Consider the following 21,167-nt stretch of genomic DNA (forward strand, 5'->3'; position numbering starts at 1 on the left):
GATTTCTTCCCTCACAATTGCATGATTCATTAGTAACTTTTTCCAAGCCAGCGATTTGTACTTTGCACCATGAATCATAAGACGCTATCAAAAATGTTAATGCAAAGACGTATTTGTAAATACGTATGCATTAACATTCCCAAGAATTCGTCCGGTTAAGACATTATGTAGGGTAAATATACAAAACTAGTCCACGAAGGTCAATTACAAAACTAATCTATTACAAAATGAAGCCACGAGGGTCCGTTTACAAAACTAATTCATGAAGGTCCGTTTACAAAACTAATTCATGAGGGTCCGTTTACAAAACTAATCCATCAGGGGCCATTTAAAAATCTAATTCACGATGGTCCACTTACAAGAGTAATCCATGAGGGTTCGTTTACATAAGTAATCCTAGAGGGTCCATTTACAAAACTAATCCATGAGGGTCCGTTTACAAAACTAATCCATGAGGGTCCGCTTACAAATGTAATCCACGAGGGTTCAGTTAGACAAAAAATCCATGAGGGTCCGTTTACAAAATGAATCCATGAGGGTCCGTTTTCACAATGAATCCCTTAAGGTCCGTTTTACAAAACTAATCCATTAAGGTCCGTTTACAAAACTAATCCATGAGGGTCCGTTTACAAAAGTAATCCGTGAGGGTCCGTTTACAAACGTAATCCATGAGGGTCCATTTACAAAACTAATCCACGAGGGTCCGTTTACAAAACTAATTCATGAGGGTCCGTTTACAAAACTAATCCATGAGGGTCCGTTTACAAACGTAATCCATGAGAGTTCGTTTACAAAATGAAACCATGAGGGTCCGTTTACACAATGAAATCATGAAAGTCCGTTTACAAAATGAATCCCTCAGGAGCCGTTTGCGAAAGTAATCCATGAGGGTCCGTTTACAAACGTAATCCATGTGGGTTCGTTGACAAAAGTATTCCATGAGGGTCCATTTCCAAAAGTAATCCATGAGGGTCCATTTACAAAACTAATCCAAGAGGGTCCATTTACAAAAGTAATCCATGCTTCCTCAATACTATGCACATTATTGCATATGCATACATGTTACATACTACATTATAAATAATGTGAAATGTTTAGATATATAAACTGAGAGATTAATAACAACGTGCCTATAAATGTGTTATATTGATCTTAAAGAGATGGATAACAGCATGCCTATAAAGTGTTATATTGTTCCTGAAAGAGACGCCTAACAGCGTGCAGATAAAAGTTTATTGGTTTGCGTAGTTTAAGTATGGTCTAAGTCTACCGGAATATATCACATTTCTCTTTTGAATATATCATATTATTTGAGAATGTACTAAACAAAATATATTTGATCGTTATGCAGACAGGAATATTTATTCATATTTTTTGCGCAATTATCATAATGGCTGGGACAATTTTTCACATGGCATCTTGATCTAACAATTTGTTTAGTACAGTCTTAAATTTAATCTGAGGTAAGAAAATCTGACATATTCGAATAGAATTTAACCTGCCAAAACTTAAATTGCTTCCTGTTTTCCACGTTCAGCAGTATTTATTTTTCGTCTGATTCAGTCGGTTACCTGGAGTACTCGACCATAATGTGTGTGTATGTGTGTGTGGGGGGGGAGGGTTTAAGAGGACCCTTGTACTAAATAAAAAAAGTATTTTACATTGTATAATTTGAAGAACATTAAACAAGTGTTATCCTAACAAATAGGCAACTTAAACAACACTTGAATAGGTTAGTCGATGAAAAAAACAGAGATTGAGCCATCCAATGTTTCAGAGGATGTGGCAGAGAGGATTGGGAAAACCTGATATTTTGTTTAAAATAGTGAATATAGTGTACAACGTTGTTATGGGTAAAAATTCAAATTTTATTTCCTACACATTTAATATAATACTAAAGAAAACTTAAAAGTAAAGACCGTTGTGGAAATAAATGTATTAAATGCGGCAAATATTTCTCTGAAACCATGATCTAGCACCATTTGATGTTTAAACTGAATTGGTAACAAAACAACTGTATAATGTAAGCTTCTCCAGCCACTTTGGTTACTAATGTTCTGAACACTCATGTATGCTAGTGGCAACATCCAGATATTGCTGAAGTACAAAATGCATCCAAATATTCCAAATATGACTAAAGTACAAAATGCATTTGAATATGACTAAAGTGCAAAATGCATCCGAATATGACTAAAGTACAAAATGCATTTGAATATAACTAAAATGCAAAATGCATCCGAATATGATTAAAGTACAAAATGCATTTGAATATAACTAAAGTACAAAATGCATCTGAATATTACTAAAATGCAAAATGCATCCGAAAATGACTGAAATACAAAATGCATTTGAATATGACTAAAATGCAAAATGCATCCGAATATGACTGAAGTACAAAATACATCGCAATATTACTAAAGTACAAAAATACCTGCACGGTTTTTGCAGCAAATGTTATTTTATGGGGATTCTAGCAAGATTTTGACAGACAAAGTCGGTCCTAAACAAGAAAACAAGCTGAAGTATTAAATGAAAACGAAAATAGTTGTCAGATGTAATCAATCGCACTAAACGTAAATATATGTTTGTATGTTTGTGTGTGAGTATTTGGAATTTTAGCATAGCTTTAATAATGTGAGTAAGATCGCTAAAATGTCTGCAGTGTGACAGTTTATAGTGATGTCCAGCAGTGAGGCATCATGCTGCAGACATTTAGCAACCATGTTCCACCCAGTCACTTTATCTTGATACCAAACCGACCACTCCTAACAGTAACTTCTTAATGCTTAACGCCTAGCGAGGGAGCTGTTAGTATCATTTTTATAAAGTTTTGTTATGACTCAACCGAGGATCGAACCCGCGACCTACCGCGGACGATTTAACCACTTAAGGCACCGGAGCGGTCTGACGTAAATATACACATTTTTTAAGCAATATTACAAAACAAAAAACCAGAATTATACATAATATCACTAATACATATATTGTTAGAATTATACATGATATCCTAAATTGTTACATCTGTTTTTAGAATGATACATGATATCCTAAATTGGTACATCTGTTTTTAGAATGATACATGATATCCTAAATTGGTACATATATTGTTAGAATTAATTCTTTACAGCTGCATCATTTGCATCATTTTGGACGGTCGACTTGACAGCGGCTTGCTGAAATAATGTATATGGTTCAAGAAAATAGACACCATAAAATCATTGGCTTTTAAATAATAGCTCTTATTTATTAGGAACAGTCTTCAATAACAATTACATATTTAATTGCCGTGTGTGGGGCCCCGAGTGGCCGAGTGGTCTAAAGCGCTGTCCGTTACGGATCACTGCCATCTCACCTCTGTCTGCGTAGGTTCGAGTCTCGGATTCGGCCAATGTGGGTATGTGAGAAAGCTTGCCAGTAGCTTCTCGAGGGTCGGTGGTTCTTTCCGGGGAAAAATGGCGTTAAACCCTACAACAACAACAACAACAACAATTGCCGTGTTACAGATTAACACAGACATGATACAGCCATCGGCCTCTGCATGCCTAAAGGTTGACGAAAATTATACATTTCATTCGATGGTTCTTTGTCATGCAGTGTGCAGCTATCTTCTGCAAATAAGGTACTGAAACTTGCAACTTATACAGTTGACGAACAATTTGTTGATTGATATACTCTAAGAAGATGTATTCTAATATTCAATTTTCTTTGTACTTATTTATTGATTGTATTCAGATGATTTATTGTTATATCATGCAATTTTCTATGGAAGGAAATAAAGATGATGATGCTGCTGATGATGTTTGGACATTCATAAACTCATGAATATTGACTTATTTTGTTTTATTGCTCTCAAAATGCATGTTTGGGACTGTTCCTGCCTGGTAGCATTCGAATCTTTAGCGCGACCTTGACCCGGATCTTACAACAGATAGAAATGTTTTCAAAACTGTGTTGTCACTCTTCACGTGTTATATATCCCACGTCAAACGTCCTGCTCCACCAATCAACTGCATGTTTATTTTAGAAAGCACACTTAATATGGGTAAGGTGAAAATAGGGATCAATAAACCAACATGGCGCAGATCGAGGCATACCTGTTGACTTTACTCACAGTTTTAGTGGGTAAGTTCACACTTTTATACATCAGTGACTGTACAATTACCAATATCAGAATACAATTTACATGTAACAATGAACTGTATGTGTTAGGCACGCTGAACGCACTTTAATCAAATTGTTACAGTATAACTTTGGGTTATATCTATATATCACTTCCGTGTTCTTAGCTGGTAGTTTCGTCCTTCAGATTTGTAATTAACGTGGATCGTGATGAGTGAATCGGTCAAAACACTTTATTGTGTGATTCACACATCAGCCAATCAATCCGGCGGCCAATAATTTTTAGCCCAAAGGACTACTTCTAACCCCCACACTAACTTTCTGACCTAAACATCAGCAGGGTACATTTGCCTACATAACTAACAACCTGCTAGACTAACCAATTACCTACCTATGTTAGTTGCCTATTCTTCACGTCCCCAAAGACCTACCAAACATCTGTTACTCAAACAGGAGATAATTGGACTGAATCACATACAAGTGAAAATATAACTCCTTCATTAATTCAGAGAGGGAAAGAGAAACAAGCCAGTCGATGTGTCACTTGCGATGTCATAGCTAAAAGTAAGCAACTACATAAAATAAGATCAATAATTAATAATTTTATGGCTATTTGTTTCATTGAAACACATTGAAATGATTATTGGTTAGATAACAGTCCTAGTTTTCGTTATTTGTTGATGAACCAGAGTTATCAACAATGTAGGGCATGCATGTGTACCTTCCTGAAGGGCGCGAGCCGGGTAAGCGTTTTTTAAAGTCATTCCCTATACGGTAAATAAGCTGATACAACCAGGTAGCGGTCCGTAGGTTGCATACGTCACCAAAACAATTTTATGTTCGCATATGAAACGGTTAGTGGATTACAGACATGTAGAGACATCAGTCCTATTATTGTTGCCATGGGACTGATAATTCCTTTTGGGGAGAAGGGAGGGGCAGGATTGGAGAGTATGTGGGATTTTCTTTCTGACCAGTATTATTTCTATCAAAAGATAATTTTAGGTCCCAACTAAACAATTTTTTTTCTATAAAACAAAGCAAGAGATTGGGGTATATTTTCAGAACCCTCTCCACCAACTGCCACCGTTAAATGGCGGTCTCTAAATCGTGTTGCAGTGGCACTATGATAGACCTACTCGTCTTATAGGTATACATTATACATCGTTGAGGGATATAAAATTATAGCACCTTTCTGTCTGGCAGATATCTCACTTTAGACTCAAGGTGTTGAGATTGATTCTAATTATTATAGTAGCGTTATTAACAGTTGTACGATGTGCATTTTTAAAAATGTTATTTTCGGCCAATAAAAGAAAACTAGACGAACTGTCGTATTGAAATATGCCATATTTAGTAATGCGTGTTGGTTTGGAATAATCACGGATTCGGGTAACGATTAATTTTACTGTTTATTGTCTACATTTGTTTCTCTGTACTGAACTGTCCACTGTGTCCAAATGATAATATATTATATCTGACTGTAACAAGATAGACCTGAATGGATGCTTGAATCAATGGACAACACAACGGAATGTGATGAAAGATGGAAAATTATGAAATAAATTTTAAAAATATATATTCTACAAATACAGTGATTCTTTCACGCTCTAAACATACGTCTCATTCAGTTACTTCAACCAAACATCAACAAATAGGGAAACAAAATGATTCATATAAACAAATGTATGACGGTAAAATATTAATAATCTCGCTTAATGAAAGTAAGATTCAAATCTCATGTAATGAAAGTGAGATTCAAATAATCTTATGGAATGAGAGTGTTGTTGTTGTTGTGGGGTTTAACGCCATTTTTCAGCACACGATAGGCTATACATGGCGGCCAGTATTAATGGTGGAGGAAGAACCCGGAAAACCCCAGAAAGAACACCGACCCACGAGAAGCTACTGGCAAGCTTTCTCACATGCCCACATTGGCTGAATCTTAGACTCGAACCGCCGCAGACAGAGGTGAGATGGCAGTGATCCGTAACGAAGAGCGCTTTAGACCACTCGGCCACTCGGGGCCCCTGGAATGAGAGTGAGATTTACATAACCTCACGTGATGAAAGTAAGACTCAAATAATCTCATGTAATCAAATGACTCAGTTGTACTCAACTGAAACATCAATTGAAACAAACATATGATTAGGTCATTTGTACAGCCGTATGATTCATAAATATTTGTAAAATCTTGCAAATGTATCCACTGACAGACCACACAGTTCTCCCGAATTCTTGGGTAGGCCCACACTTTTATCGGCCGCACACACACTTCATGAACCCAACATGCGCATAAGTTTACGAATTAGCGGTTTCGTCTTTGCATGGACTTGATGGTTACATCATCTTCCATGTCCGTAGATAGATATACAGACTGCCAGAGAGACAGCCGGAAATACCCGTACATACCTAAAGACAGCACAGTTCTCCTGAATTGGGTTGGCCCACACTTGTATCGGCCACAAAACCCCTTCATGGATCCACCGTGCGTATAGACATACGTTTAGACAAACGTTCAGACAGCTACAATAAAACCAAACTGGTCATAATTATAGGTACGGAATTAAAATATATAGTTACCTGCTACTTAATTAAACCACTAGTAGCAACTTGTAACAATTCAAAAGTTCACAACGTTTCAATTCAGCGTAGTAGTAAAGACATCATTTCATGATACGACATTAGAAACTGAATATGCTTCACGTATCAAATAAAATACAAATGAAGCTCTTACCCCTATGGATATAGAACAAAAATGAAGAACGTTCACTCCTTGATAAGATCCAAAATACCAGTGTGAAAAAAAACGTGCCTTAAATCTACAGGAGAGTGAGTATTAATGCGGTTAAAATACCCGTGCATACCGTGCTCTTAGTGACTGTCGCCGCAAGCGATCTACGACCAGATACATAATAGCTGCTTACCTCGCAAAACAATTATCCACCCTATGTAACGTTGTACGCATGTACGACGAAAATGATCAAATTGTTCTAAGGCGAAACAAAGATTCCTTGCCTTATTCTGTGACACTGATTCTACAGTACTGAACTTTGCACCGTGTCCAAATGATAACAAGTTATATCTGATTCTAAAGTACCTTCAACACTGAACTTAAAGTGAGGTTCTTGTCATGGGCTATAACGCATTTATTCTGACAGACAAAGTACTGTGAATCAAGTCACTGATTTCACCATCTGATCCTCGTCAATATATCATTACTCACTGTGCATTCACTCTGAATAACACACAGGTAAACCACACCATAATGTCAAAATTCTAAAGAATGAAACAATTGCCTTTAAATCAACACTTAGAATGCCTAAATCTAACTCCTTTATCACCACCAAAAGTAGAGATGAAAAAAATGCTCTAAAAATAGACTGGGACTACATTAGTGGGTACTAAACCGGAAACCAAACTTCTCCACTGGAATAGTTCACACTTTTATCTTCGATACCAGTAACAGTTACGAATGCTTAGTGACAGTACCCAAGCAGACATTGAGATCAGTTTTAACAATCCAACTGCTACTTCATCTCCACACAAGCAGAGAAGCACCTCTACAACACATGATCTAACTGGAATTAGAACTGACGTGCTAATGAGAATCTTAGTAATTAATTGTCAATCTATAAAGAGGCCTGGAAAGAAGAGAATACTAAGCAATATCATCTCCTCTACCAAAGCCACCATTGTTATTGGTACTGAATCATGGCTATACAGCAACATAAATTCATCTGAAGTATTCCCAGCAAATTTCAGGTCCTAAGCAAAGATCAAAGATTGTCCAGAGGGATTCCATGGGGATGGTGTATTTGTCCTAGTATCAGATCAGTATTCCAGCTGAGAGCCAAAAGAACTTAAAGCAGATAATAACTTTTAGTTATTTTGGGCCAAAATCAAGGCTAACGGGGCATCACACCTTTACGTTGGTGCCTTCTACAAACCTCCATCCTTAATTGAACCACACTGTCTAGATCAGATTCACGCATGTCTTACAAGAATTCCACTAGGTGCGCACGTTTGGCTGGGAAGAGACTTCACCCTGGCAGATGTTGGCTGGGAGAATGAGTATCCACTACTACAAGCCACAAACAATGCCCAATACAAAAGCTACTAAATATCATAAAGGATTCATTCCTGGAACATGTTGTAGATGCAGTAACACGTGTAAATGAATTTAATTCAAATGTGCTTGATATGTTATTCACAAACAACAAAACACTAATCAAAAAGTGTGATGTCATACCAGGAATTGCTAACATCAAGCAGTCTACATAGAGTCCAGCCTATGACAAATGAAAGTGAAGAAAGCAGCTAATAAGGTCTTCCAATACAAGAATACAGACTATGGTCAAATACGTGAAGAACTGAAGTCATCACAAGATTTATTCATACGTGAAACAGATAACCTTTCTGCAAAGGACACATGGAAAGTTTAAGACCTTATCTGGAAACAAAGCAAAAAAAAACTTGGATAGACAAACCCAATAGAGCCCAACACAGAAAACGGAACAAATTGTTAGCAAGATAGAAAATAACAGAGAAAACAAGAGATCGGAAACTAGACAAAGAAGCAAAGCAGGATCACAACGCTTAGAACGACATGCCTACTGGAGATATATTGAAAACTGGATAGAAGTTGGTAATCCAAATCAAAAACTAAAGCGAAACAAGCAGAAGAGATTTTGGAACTAAATTAAGTCCTTACGTAGAGACAACTCTGGTTTGGAACCACTCAAAGAACACGGGGAAACTCCATTCAGAGGCATCCGACAAGGCTAACACACTGAATCGTCAATACCAGTCAGTCTTCACACGAGAGGATAAGAGCGATCCACCAAGCCTACATGGAGATTGTTACCTAGCAATGCCTGACATCAAAGTTACTGACGAAGGTGTATACAGCTTGTTGCGGAAAAATAACCCACATAAGAACACAGTTCCAGACGTGATTCCATCAAGGATTCTGAAAGATCTAGAAGAGTGTGTGCCATACTTGATTCATATTTACCAGCAGTGCCTCTCAACAGGTTATGTACCTGATGTGTGAAAGACAGCAAACAATACAGCTATCTTAAAAAATGGTAAAAGATTAAAGGGCAGCAGTTATAGATCTGTCTCCCTTACATGTAGCTGCTGCAAATGCTTGAACACATCATAGTCAGCAACATGATCACTACAACATCCTAACAGATTGCAGCATGGTTTCCGTGTCAGACGAAGCTGTGAAGCACTGCTCATAACCCTAGTTGATGCGCTTGCAAAGAGGGAACCAGTATGACTTTGATAGGCTTTCGATCGTGTCGCTTATAAAAGACGCCTGATTAAGTTGGACACTATGGCATCAAGGGTAATACCCAGAAATGGGTCAGAGATTTCCTGACAGACAGATCGCAGAGTGTTAAAGTAGATGGAGTAAAATCAGACCCAGCACCGGTTGTTAGTGGGGTATATCAAGGGAGTGTTTTGTGTCGTGTCCCATCCTCTTCCTGGTGTTCATCAATGATCTACCTGCGAGAGTCAAATCCAACACAAGACTTGTTGCAGATGAATGTATAGTCTACCGGGAAATAAATGCCTCCAATGACCGTGAGATCCTTCAAGAAGACCTGAACCAACTGGCCCTCTGGGAAAGAACTTGTGGTATGTCGTTCCACCCAGATAAATCAGCATCCGAAGAGTTTACAGGAAGAAATCACCAATTTTGTCTGAATATACTCTTGAGTGGCACAAGTTAGCCAATGAGCAAGCAACACAATATATCGGGATTGAAGTTTGTCCAGAGACCTCTCTTGGAAATGGCACATGGACAAAATGGTGAAAAAAGGGAATATTAACCCTAGTATTCTGTGCCGCAACCTCCAAATCAACAAAGAAGAAGTAAAACGTTCAGCATATTTCACTCTGGTTCGACCAGGTCTTGAGTATAAATCGACTGTGTGGAACGCACATAATAAAGATCTAATAAATAAGGTAGAGATGAAATTGCTTGAAACGGGTGTTACTTTGTTTCCTCTTCCATGAAATCGACTGAAATTAATAATGAACCAACATGATTTTCATTTTTCTGAATGTTATGTTTCACCTGGTTTGTTGGTATATAGTCAGCAAACTGAGCGGTGATACGTTTTTGAAAATGTGTGTCATTCCACAGATAATTTAGTTTTACGGGTGCTATCGTCATTGACAGAGGTCAATGCATGCATGAAGTTATAGCACATGCAATTGTGCTACGTGCAGTTGAAAAGAAATTCTTAAAGCATGGACCGTACTTGTGAGAGTTTTCTCGAAGCTTTCCGACTACGCCTCAGATATTCTGGACCATTACTCTGGTTTGGGAGGGAAATAAAACGACTTGGATATGGTTATTTGAAACTCAGACAACAAACATTCACGCATACTTCAACCAACAACATACTATTTAGTGATAACTCGGTGGGATTGGTCAGTGGTCACTTGAAATTTCGCGCACATAATGATAAAATGCCGAACATAAAAACATGAACATGAATGCACGCATCTACCGATATTATTTGCGTTCTTTGTTAAGTTAATCGTACTTTCTGGGCAAAGCCTCTGAAAACAATTATTGATCTTTCCCTTTGAGGTCATGTTTTATATATTAAACTTTTGTTTTGCCCGATTCCATTTGTGGTTTTGTATTTCTTATTAAATATGTTTTTCTGCTCTATTCTGTTTGCAGTTATGTATTACGTATTAAACATTTTGTTTTACTCGATTCTGTTTGCAGTTATGTATTACGCATTAAACATTTTGTTTTACTCGATTCTGTTTGCAGTTATGTATTACGCATTAAACATTTTGTTTTACCCGATTCCGTTTGAGTTCATGTATTACGTCCTAAAACTATTGTTTGCCCGATTCCGTTTGAGTTCATGTATTACGTCCTAAAACTATTGTTTGCCCGATTCCGTTTGAGTTCATGTATTACGTCCTAAAACTATTGTTTGCCCGATTCTGTTTGATGTTATGTGTTATGTTTAAAAACCCTCCAAACAACGCATGAAGAGAAAGCAGAAAGGTGTAATGATGGCATTATCTTGTTAGAGTCAACCATTCTTTTCAATTTTCTCATGTATACAGTACAGTACTGTAAAGAACACTGGTCTACTTTAAATGTTCGTGATGTATATCAACTTTGCATAAAGCTGAGAAAACCGGTTCAACAAGGAAGTAATCTTTTGCTTCAGTTAATAAAACAGACCATATAAACGTGTATCTCTTATGTCAGATGTATAACGAGTGCGTCACTGCATAATCTAACAGTATGCCTCAGTGAACAAATATTCTAAGGACTATGTGGTTTATTAATAAACGTTTTAACTTTTTAATTATAAAAACGAAGTAAGGCTTGGGTTCGCTTCATGTTTTATGGCACATCAACATTGCTAAGATTACAGTGTGCCGAGGGGCCCCTAGTGGCCGAGTGGTCTAAAGCGCTTATCGTTCCGGATCACTGCCATCTCACCTCTGTCTACGTGGGTTCGAGTCCAAGGCTCGGCTAGCGTGGGTACGTGGGAAAGCCTGCCAGTAGGTTCTCTTGGGTCGGTGGTTCTTCCCTGGGTTTTCCAGGGTTCTTCCGCCGCCAGTTATACTGGCCGCCATGTATAGCCTATCTTGTGCTGAAAAATGGCGTTAAACCCTATAACAACAACAACAACAGTGTGCCGAGTCAATTGTCTAGCGTAACTGGGTCATTTGTATAGTGAGAGCCTAACACGCACCTTGCTGATGAATATCCTAACTACTGAGTCACTGACAACAGGAAGTTAGCAAATGCGAATAATATAAAAGATTAACTAGGAAGTTCTTTGAGAAAAATCTGATAAATACCTTAGTGACAGAAAGCGATACGAACCATGTAGGAATGAAATACACTGACCGAATACATGACTGGGAATTCTTTCTTTTCAATCTCTATCTTCCTTTCAGCTCTATCGATGTCGGACAGAGTAGGCTGATGTATGCACATTTAATTCTACAATGTCATCAAACAAGTTAATAATACAGAATCCTGTGTTTTCATTCACTATCTTTCTGACAATAACTTGCACCCCTCTTCTACATGTGTAACATATATATATGCCTTAGGTTGTTATATAATATTGTTTATCTAAAATTATTTATTCTTGCTGTAAGATCTTGAAGCAGAATCATTTGTATTTGCTGTAGATCAGTGTTTGATTTAGGTAAAATTATTTATTTTAATGATTTTTCACTGGACATACAAAACACACTTAAATAATATCATTGGTCAGACACATTAACATGGAATAATAGTGAATTCAGACACATACATTTTGTATTATGTTATACTGATTCATCAAAAGGCCGTTGTGACATCACCACGTCACAGGCCACTAAAGCGCATCAACATCATCAGCGTTGGATCTTTTTTCGAATACTATTGTAAATTAATTAGAGCTTTATTCATTAGGACTTTAGTATTGGCGATAGAATTTTTGATAATATTTTAGGATTCAATTTGCATTTCTGTTGGTTCTTTATAAACTTTTAATTTTTGTCCCTGGGAATAAATTATTTCTTGACTCTTACAAAACCTGTTGGTTTTCGCTTTCTTCTATTACTTAGTTTAACACCATAGAATAGTAACATACATACATACATACATACATACATACATACATACATTGCTGCCATTTTCCTCTATTTGGCTCCATGGATCGCATGTATTGCCAAAATGACAGACATTAACGATGATTGCCGTGAAGAGGTGAAAGGTCTGTTTGTATCTCGGATCATTTTATTGTGATTTTTCACTTGACATTTAATGCACTACTTTGAACGTATATTCAGACATTCAGACATTAAGCCATCACAAGCATATGTACATGCATACATACGCCGAACCATCGAATATTTGTATACACGCATACAGAAACCGGACCATCATAAACGTTTTCTAAAGACTTCGCTTTACGGATATTATTTATAACATTTCTACAGCTTTGTTGCAATGGGAAATGTTTGTTGTTACGATACTAGTTCTTAAAAATGTAACAAAAAGGAGTTAAAACCAAACAGTTAAGTAAAATTCAACAACCACCTGATCTCTAAAATTGAAGGTTTAATTTCAAAAGACACTTACAGTACTGTGAATTAAAGCCGAAATAATCCTAAATGTCTTATCAGACTGTCCAAGAATACAGAATTTTCCGTGTGAATTCTAATACTCTTGAATGTCCCTATGAACTAAAATGATGAAATTTAGAATGTCTTTGAATGAGTTCTCAGTAACCCCCAACAACTTTTAATGCAACAACAACTTTTAAGCCAATGAACAATCTGATTAATTTAAATAGACAATTCCTCTCAAATCATATCTGAGCACGACTATAAATGAATCCAGAGACAGATTGTAATATAGGAGTGAAATGTTTTGTTTATCAACTGATTATACATATATATTTTCAGTTGACCTAAGACGCAATGGAATTCCAAATTAATTGTAAACAAGGCTAGACCTTGAATTCAAATATCAGTGATCATGACATAAATCAGGTAGGCAAAAATTTCAATTGCACCGTACATAGATGACAAAAAGTAAATTCACTTTTTAAACTAACTATAAGCAACAACGTGACTACTCTTAATAAATCCTGCAATCATCTACCTTACTAAAAATAGAATACGTTTATACGGTTACAGCTATTACTACTACAATCACCATCACTGTGCCACAAGATCTAGCCAGTCAGCAGCAGTAGAGATGCTTACTGTAGCTGCAGCATTAGAATCAGTACTAGTAGTAGCAATATTAATTAAAAAAAACACCAGTGGTAGTAGTAGCAGTAGTAGGTAGTAGTAGAGGCCTTATGGTATTGTTTTGTCTTTTCAGGTCACGTGAAATCAGAGTACTGCTTTACAGATAACGGATACAATGATTGCGAATACGGCTGTTGCGGACAAATAGGCTCCCGGTATTGCTGTGCGTACATGTAAGCTTTCTGTCTCATGGAGACTCATGACGACACGGTGTCAGCAAACTGTACAATGATGGGTACTCTTCTATGTGACTCATCATTTCTGGTTGAAATCTTTGAAATTATCAGCTTTTGGAATATCTGTTGTTTTTATGCACCTTTTTCTCCGTATCAGTTATGTGGTTTACCTATAAAATTAAAGATTTGACTTCATTTATTAAAACGTCTGTTTTAATTATGAAATAATCCACATAAAGAAGTTATGATGAAGCATCTATCCATTTTTCTGCATCAACTCGCTATAGAGAAATCATGAAAAAGTCAGAATTAATGAGTGTACTCCTGAATATGAAATGACCTTGGAATTTTGCGGTTATTGATTAAAGTCGGGGAAAACTGGGAATTTCCGGCCGCGACTTGATAAAAATAATACACTTTGCTGAGTCGTAACGAAACAGATTTAGTATATTAAGTTCTTACTGGAATTATTCTAGGCTGCAGAACTCTTCATTCATTTGAGATACAACGGCTGAATGGACCATTGCACTAAACATGTATATATAGTCATTCCCGATGTTCAAGGAGACTGGATTGGTCAAGGAGACTCGTTATCTCTTGGCCGGAGCCAGTTCGGATATGTTTTCATTATTATTACACAAGTTAGGAAGATTATTCTGTCGTCACAATACGTTAATGATGCTGTGACGTGCGATCGTATGGGTTGTACGGGACAAATAATAAAACTATTTCCTCAGTTCCCTTTTGAACATGAGAAGGTAATGAAAATAGCGATATATCGTGATACTTTACATTGGGAGTATGTATAGCCAATATATATCTTCGTCTCTTCCACTCAATTTTGCGGTGTATTTTACGATCAGACCCTGCTAAGTAGTTCAGGGATTATACTAAGAATGACACTGTGGACCCTTGATTTAGGAATTCTTATCGCGAAATGTGTATTTGGGGAAATTTTTAACACAGTCTTTAGGTTTGAAGCTTCCTGTCCCTCATCACTCTTAATTTTTGTTGCACTTTATTTTCACATGTACTTTTGCAGGGGATTTTAAAATAGTTCTTAATTTATAACGGTTCATGTATAGTATACTTGCTTCGTACAGATGTTACTTTCTTTAAAAGCTGCAGTATCAGTTATTGTATTCATCACACACACGCATCTCTCTCTCTCTCTCTCTCTCTCTCTCCTTAATGCGGAACAAATGTCATGATTATTTTTTTTTCATTTAGGCTACACTAAAGCAATTTTGTTTGATACGCACAGGTGCCACTGGAAACATACCCTTTGATCCTATGACACTGTTACTTTCACATCACATCTCTTCATTATCAACGAATATAAATACTTGCTGCATATTTACGAATCAGATGCATGTCAACAGTCTAGAACACTGAACACTGTTAAAAACTATATTCTATGCCACTGAAACAGGGTGACTGAAAAATAAAAGTTAAATCGTTCTAATGGATTGTTTGTTTCTTTGAATGAAATAGTAAATCCTTATAATGGACTAGAAAGACGTTCGAAAATATTACTAAATCGTTTGACGGATTAATATATTGTTCGAACTTATTGATACACCGTTAAAACAGATTTGTAAATCATTATAACGGATTATTAAATCATTCTAACGCATTGCGAAATCGTTAAAATTGGAATAGTAACGTTGAAGCTGATATTTCGTTTAAACGGATTAGCAATCGTTCTAATGGATTGCTGTATTTGCATAATGGAATAGACAATCGATTTTAGTGGATTAGGTAAAACGGAGGCTTAGATCTGCTATGCGGGAATTACTATAAGAAAGAAAATCAAGAAACTAACGACATTGCAGACCATAATGATGTATAGGACGGCGATCTAGCATGAAACAGGAAATCGTGCGTTTGATGTTTTTTGTTTCTTTGTCTTATTGAATTAATATCTGAGTGCTTTATGGTCTCTACATGGGAATTTTATTTTTAACATTTTGAGAAATGATATTACATTCTGACGTTAAGATGGAAATTCTGTTTCTAAACTTTTGATAATTGATATTACATTCTGGCGTCAATATGGTGATTCTGTTTTTAAAATTTTGATAATTGAAATTACATTCTAACGTCAAGATTGGAATCCTATTTGTAAAATCTTGAAAAATGATATTACATTCTGGCGTCAAGATGGGAATCCTATTTTTAAAATTTTGATAAATGATATTATGTCAAGATGGAAATTCTATGCTGAAAGCATACATCTGATTGACATTGTGTACACTCTTGTGTCAAAATTAGAAATCAATTGCTGAACTGAGCTTCAACTTTAAAGTAACGGCAATATGTCAGTCTGTAAAGAAGATTCGAAATCGAATCTTAAAATATTGTCCGTAGATTTAACATCATGGGTTTGTCTAGTGGGAAATGTAACATTTTAATAGCATCGGTATGTCTAGTGGGCAATGTAATATTTTAATAATTTGGGTCTGTCTAGTGGGCAATGTAATATTTTAATAGTATGGGTATGTCTAGTGGGAGGTGTAACATTTTAATAGTATGGGTCTGTCTAGTGGGCAATGTAACACTTTAATAGTATGGGTCTGTCTAGTGGGCAATGTAATATTTTAATAGTATGGGTCTGTCTAGTGGGCAGTGTAATATTTTAAAAGTATGGGTATGTCTAGTAGGAAGTGTAACATTTTAATAGTATGGGCCTGTCTAGTGGGAAGTGTAACATTTTAATAGTATGGGTATGTCTAGTTAGAAATGTAACATTTTAATAGTACGGGTCAGTCTAGTGGGTAGTGTAATATTTTAATAGTATGGGCCTGTCTAGTGGGAAGAGTAACATTTTAATATTATGGGTCTGTCTACTGGGCAGTGTAATATTTTAATAGTAAGGGTCTGTCTAGTGGGAAGTGTAACATTTTAATATTATGGGTATGTCTAGTGGGAAATGTAACATTTTAATAGTATGGGTCTGTCTGGTGGGTAGTGTAATATTTTAATACTATGGGTATGTCTAGTGGGAAATGTAACATTTTAGTAGTTTGGGTCTGTCTAGTGGGAAATGTAATATTTTAATATTATGGGTCTGTCTGACTTGAAGTAAACCTGCTGGTTTTGTCTAGCCTCTAAAGTCAATGTAATGTTAGAGTCTTCAGCTTGAATATGTATGGGTGCCTATGGACATTAACGGGAATTTAACATGGAGATAGCGATCGGGTTACAAGGGCAATTTAATATGGAGATGACACTGTGTGTGCAAGGGAACAGTTGAATGACCCTCTGTAAACAATTCCTGCATAAACATTTTTTTTTCTGAAGCTAAGTGGGAATTTTGTATTACTGTTTTTCATTTTTACCAATCGATAGCAGACGCTTTTAACAGTCCGATAGGGGATTATTTTTTTTTCAGTCCACCATCACATGTTTTAACCAATCCAATAGGTGATGCTTTTACCAATCTGATACCAGACGTTTTTACCAGTCTAATAACATACGATTTTACCAGTCCAATAACAGATGTTGATGCCAGTCTGATATTAGAAATGTCAATGCTTTATATGGCAAATTTGGTCCTTCAAAGTTTATTACAAATGTATAATATGCTGCACTATATTTTTTTTAGTACACTGACTGACTTTATCCAAATCACTAACTTAAAAAAAAGTCTTATGACCCCCGAGTGGCCGAGTGGTCTAAAGCGTTCGCCGTTACGAATCATTGTCATCTCACCTCTGTCTGCGTGGGTTCGAGTCTTGGGTTTGACTAATGTGGGTATGTGAGAATGCTTGCCAGTAGCTGGGTCGATGGTTCTTTCCGGGGTTTTCCGGGGTTCTTCCTCCACCTTTGATAATGGCCGCCATGTATAGCCTATCTTGTGCTGAAAATGGTGTTAAACCAAAAAACAACTAATAATTGTATTGTGTTTTGTTTGTCGCACAGTGAATGAAATATGACGCAGAAACAATTGTTATCAAGTTAAATACGTTACATTATTAACTGAGGTCAGAATTTGGAGTAAACTTATGTTTTTGCCTTTTGCTTTGTAACATTTATCTTTTTTCAGAACGCGATAGTCTATAAATGGCTCCAGTTTATCAGATGATGATATGCTCTTCTTGCGGTTTCACCCCGTTGAGGAGGATCTTAAGCATAACCTTGTGTGCGTGGCTGATGAGGCTGATTGTTTGGTAGTTCTGGTACAGCTGCAGATTCCATTCCTTAAAAGAGTGATGATCAGAGACTGGGTCCATGGGATTGGCCATTCTCCTGTTCGCCAGATTTTATTACAGATTGTTGTGATGACAGCTATCTTGGAGGTTCCTCCTACTTGAACAAATTCTGCTAATATAGTATCGACACAAGCTGACTTCCCTTTTTTGCCCATAAGGAATGGGTGGTCAACATCTATGTGGTCAGTGTGAAGTTTAGCACAGGTTGGCCTCCAGAAGACTTCTGGTTGTAAAGCTTTGAAAAACATTCCGTCCATCTGTTAAGACTCGCTTGATCTTTGAGACCAGCCTTGTCTTGGATCGTGATAGATCTCCCCTGTTTCTCTGTTCTCAGGTCTTTTACGAGCTGGTATGCCATTTTAATGTTAATCTGGTGGAGGTTTTTCTTGTCTTCATTACACGGGTACTCTAACCAAATCTCTGTCGCTTTCTTTAAGTTCTTCATCATTCTATTAATCTTCCTGATTTGGTCTGCTCCTTCAAGGTCTCCCCTTTTCCTCCTCAGTTTTCTTCTCACGTCGCAGAGGTCGAGGATATCTGGTGTGACTCAACGCTTCAGTATCATACGATGCTTGCCATGGATCATCATGGGCGTGCCTATTACTGCCGTGTTCAAGGTGGTTACCAAGAAGACTAGGCTGATTTCTTCAGCACCCAAAATTGCGAATGGTGCATATCTGTCGATAATTGATGATTCATCAAATGCTTGTGCCATTTTTGAGTCTTTACGTTTTTGAAGTTCAAAATTGACTCTAACCTGTCTTGGCTTCCTGCTCTAGGTTTGAAAGTCATCACCAGCACGTCATGGTCGCTATTTCAGGTCCTAGGAAGCTACACGTTCTGGCAGTGGGCTTCCTCACCAAGATGTAGTCAGTCTGAGCGTTATGTTTTCTGTCTGGACTGTGCAAGTCCATACAATAGATAGTGTGTAGGGGCCCAAGTGTGTTCGTTAGCACTAGTTTATTGTTGGCGGCAACGTCCAGGAACTTCAAGCCTCTCTCATTGTCTGTTCATTATAGTATGTACAGCAGACCTCTCTCCAGTCTGCTTCTGCCTCCTCTCCTACCTTTTCATTCCAGTTTCCTCGAAAAAAGAATATCCATCTTTAGTGTCTGGTCAATGAGAGTTTGAAGCTGGTCAACGTCCTCTGTATCATGTTTAGATGTTGTGGCATACAGGCACCTCTGTGATGGTGATGTTGAAGAGAGATGTCCACAAGCCGAGTGTTATCATATTGTAGTTGCAAGTGATTAATTTGAATTGTGTTCACACGCCTCTCCCTTTTGTCACCAACATCACCCTATTCTGGCTAGAGAGCAGTATTTCCTCACAACTATTGGTGTTCTGATTGGATCTTGACTTATTGTGATTAAATGCACTTAAAAGCAACGTCAAGCTGCTGAATGAAATTAGGTAAAGGTTCCGACAAGCAAGATTTCATGACACTCGATTGGAGTGTTTCAAACAAAATACTCTGGGGTTTGCTAGGCTCTAATGATATATCAAAATCATCTAGGCCAATGTTCAGAATACTAGGCCAATGTACAGACTGCTAGTCCAATGAACCGACTACTAGGCCAGTGTAAAGACTACTAGGCCGGACTACTAGACCAATGTACCGACTAGGATGGACTACTAGGCCACAGATCAAACTACTAGGCCGGACTACTAGACCAGTGTACAGACTAGGATGGACTACTAGGCCACAGATCAAACTACTAGGCCGGACTACTAGACCAATGTACCGACTAGAATGGACTACTAGGCCACAGTACAGACTACTAGGCCGGACTACTAGACCAATGTACCGACTAGAATGGACTACTAGGCCACAGTACAGACTACTAGACTAATCTTGAAAGCAGAATCCTATGGTGTTGTAGTTCTAGACAATGACACTTGAAATACACATCACATGGTCAGATTACAGCCTTAGTCAAAAAGATTCTCTATGCCAACAAATGCAGTTACGAAGAGTGAATTTAGCACTTTATTATGTTATTTAAAATGAGTCATTTGCGACTTTATATGACTTTCAGTATTTATACTTGTATCTAGCGATGTATCCGTTATTTGTTACATGATTAAATTAGATGTTATGGGAGTCTGAAATTGAAACGGCTTTTGATTTTAAAAACTGCGCATGTTCTAAAACCAAATATTTTATTCTGTTCAGTAAGTGTCATAAATGATAATTAAAAAAGATCAAATTCACCCAGGAAAAATCTGGTAAAGTCTTGGAACTTTGTTCTTCAAGAAGCGTCTGCCCTATGTTAGAAACACGTACACACCTACAAATAATAAAAAAAACAAATGCAATGTTTTGCATTGGGTCTTGAGATTAATGCTGAACTATAAGAAGAAAATATTGTATTTATCATATACATGTTTGTCCGGAAAACAGATCGATAAAGCCGCCAAGAGCTCAGGCTTTAAACATATTTTTTGACAAGAAGTAATTTGATATCCTATTTAAAAATGCACAATTTCTTCTACGGTGTAACAGAGAAAGCACACTCAATTGATTGTTTCTTGGGAAATATTAAAAGATTTTCTTTTAATTGAACCACAGTTACAAAGCACAGGTACTTCGTCTGTAGAAATATATTTCAGCTATTATATTTAAGTTATTTACACTGGATTCTTCGTGCCTCAGAATACTTTATAATACCCTTTGGATGAGGTTTTAACGGCACTCATGCCACATTATTGTCATGCTGAAAGAATGGTAAATAAGTAACATTTCACAAGGATACAGCGAAGCTGGACTGGGTGGGAATCGAACCCACGACCCTTTGATTAAGAGCTCCTGCATCATCCCCATGGTTCTTTAAAACTAAAAGCC

The 21,167-nt window shown here is 37.0% G+C and overlaps 1 protein-coding gene and 1 long non-coding RNA gene across 2 annotated transcripts in view; one reads left to right on the plus strand and one right to left on the minus strand.

Moving 5' to 3' along the window:
- LOC149788465 (uncharacterized) overlaps positions 1 to 6,973 on the minus strand; it is a 14,532-nt gene extending 7,559 nt beyond the window's left edge. The window contains exon 1 of the long non-coding RNA XR_016424151.1: positions 6,857 to 6,973. This is a non-coding gene — a long non-coding RNA (uncharacterized LOC149788465). The remainder of the gene's footprint in view (positions 1 to 6,856) is intronic.
- LOC149788466 (uncharacterized) overlaps positions 4,021 to 21,167 on the plus strand; it is a 24,487-nt gene continuing 7,340 nt past the window's right edge. The window contains exons 1-2 of the mRNA XM_089974446.1: positions 4,021 to 4,122; positions 14,006 to 14,105. Coding sequence (XP_089830572.1) covers positions 4,074 to 4,122; positions 14,006 to 14,105 — 149 coding nt within the window. The 5' untranslated portion in view covers positions 4,021 to 4,073. The remainder of the gene's footprint in view (positions 4,123 to 14,005; positions 14,106 to 21,167) is intronic.

The sequence above is a fragment of the Sinohyriopsis cumingii genome, chromosome 11, assembly GCF_028554795.1.
Source record: "Sinohyriopsis cumingii isolate HCF-2022 chromosome 11, ASM2855479v2, whole genome shotgun sequence".
NCBI lineage: Eukaryota > Metazoa > Mollusca > Bivalvia > Unionida > Unionidae > Sinohyriopsis > Sinohyriopsis cumingii.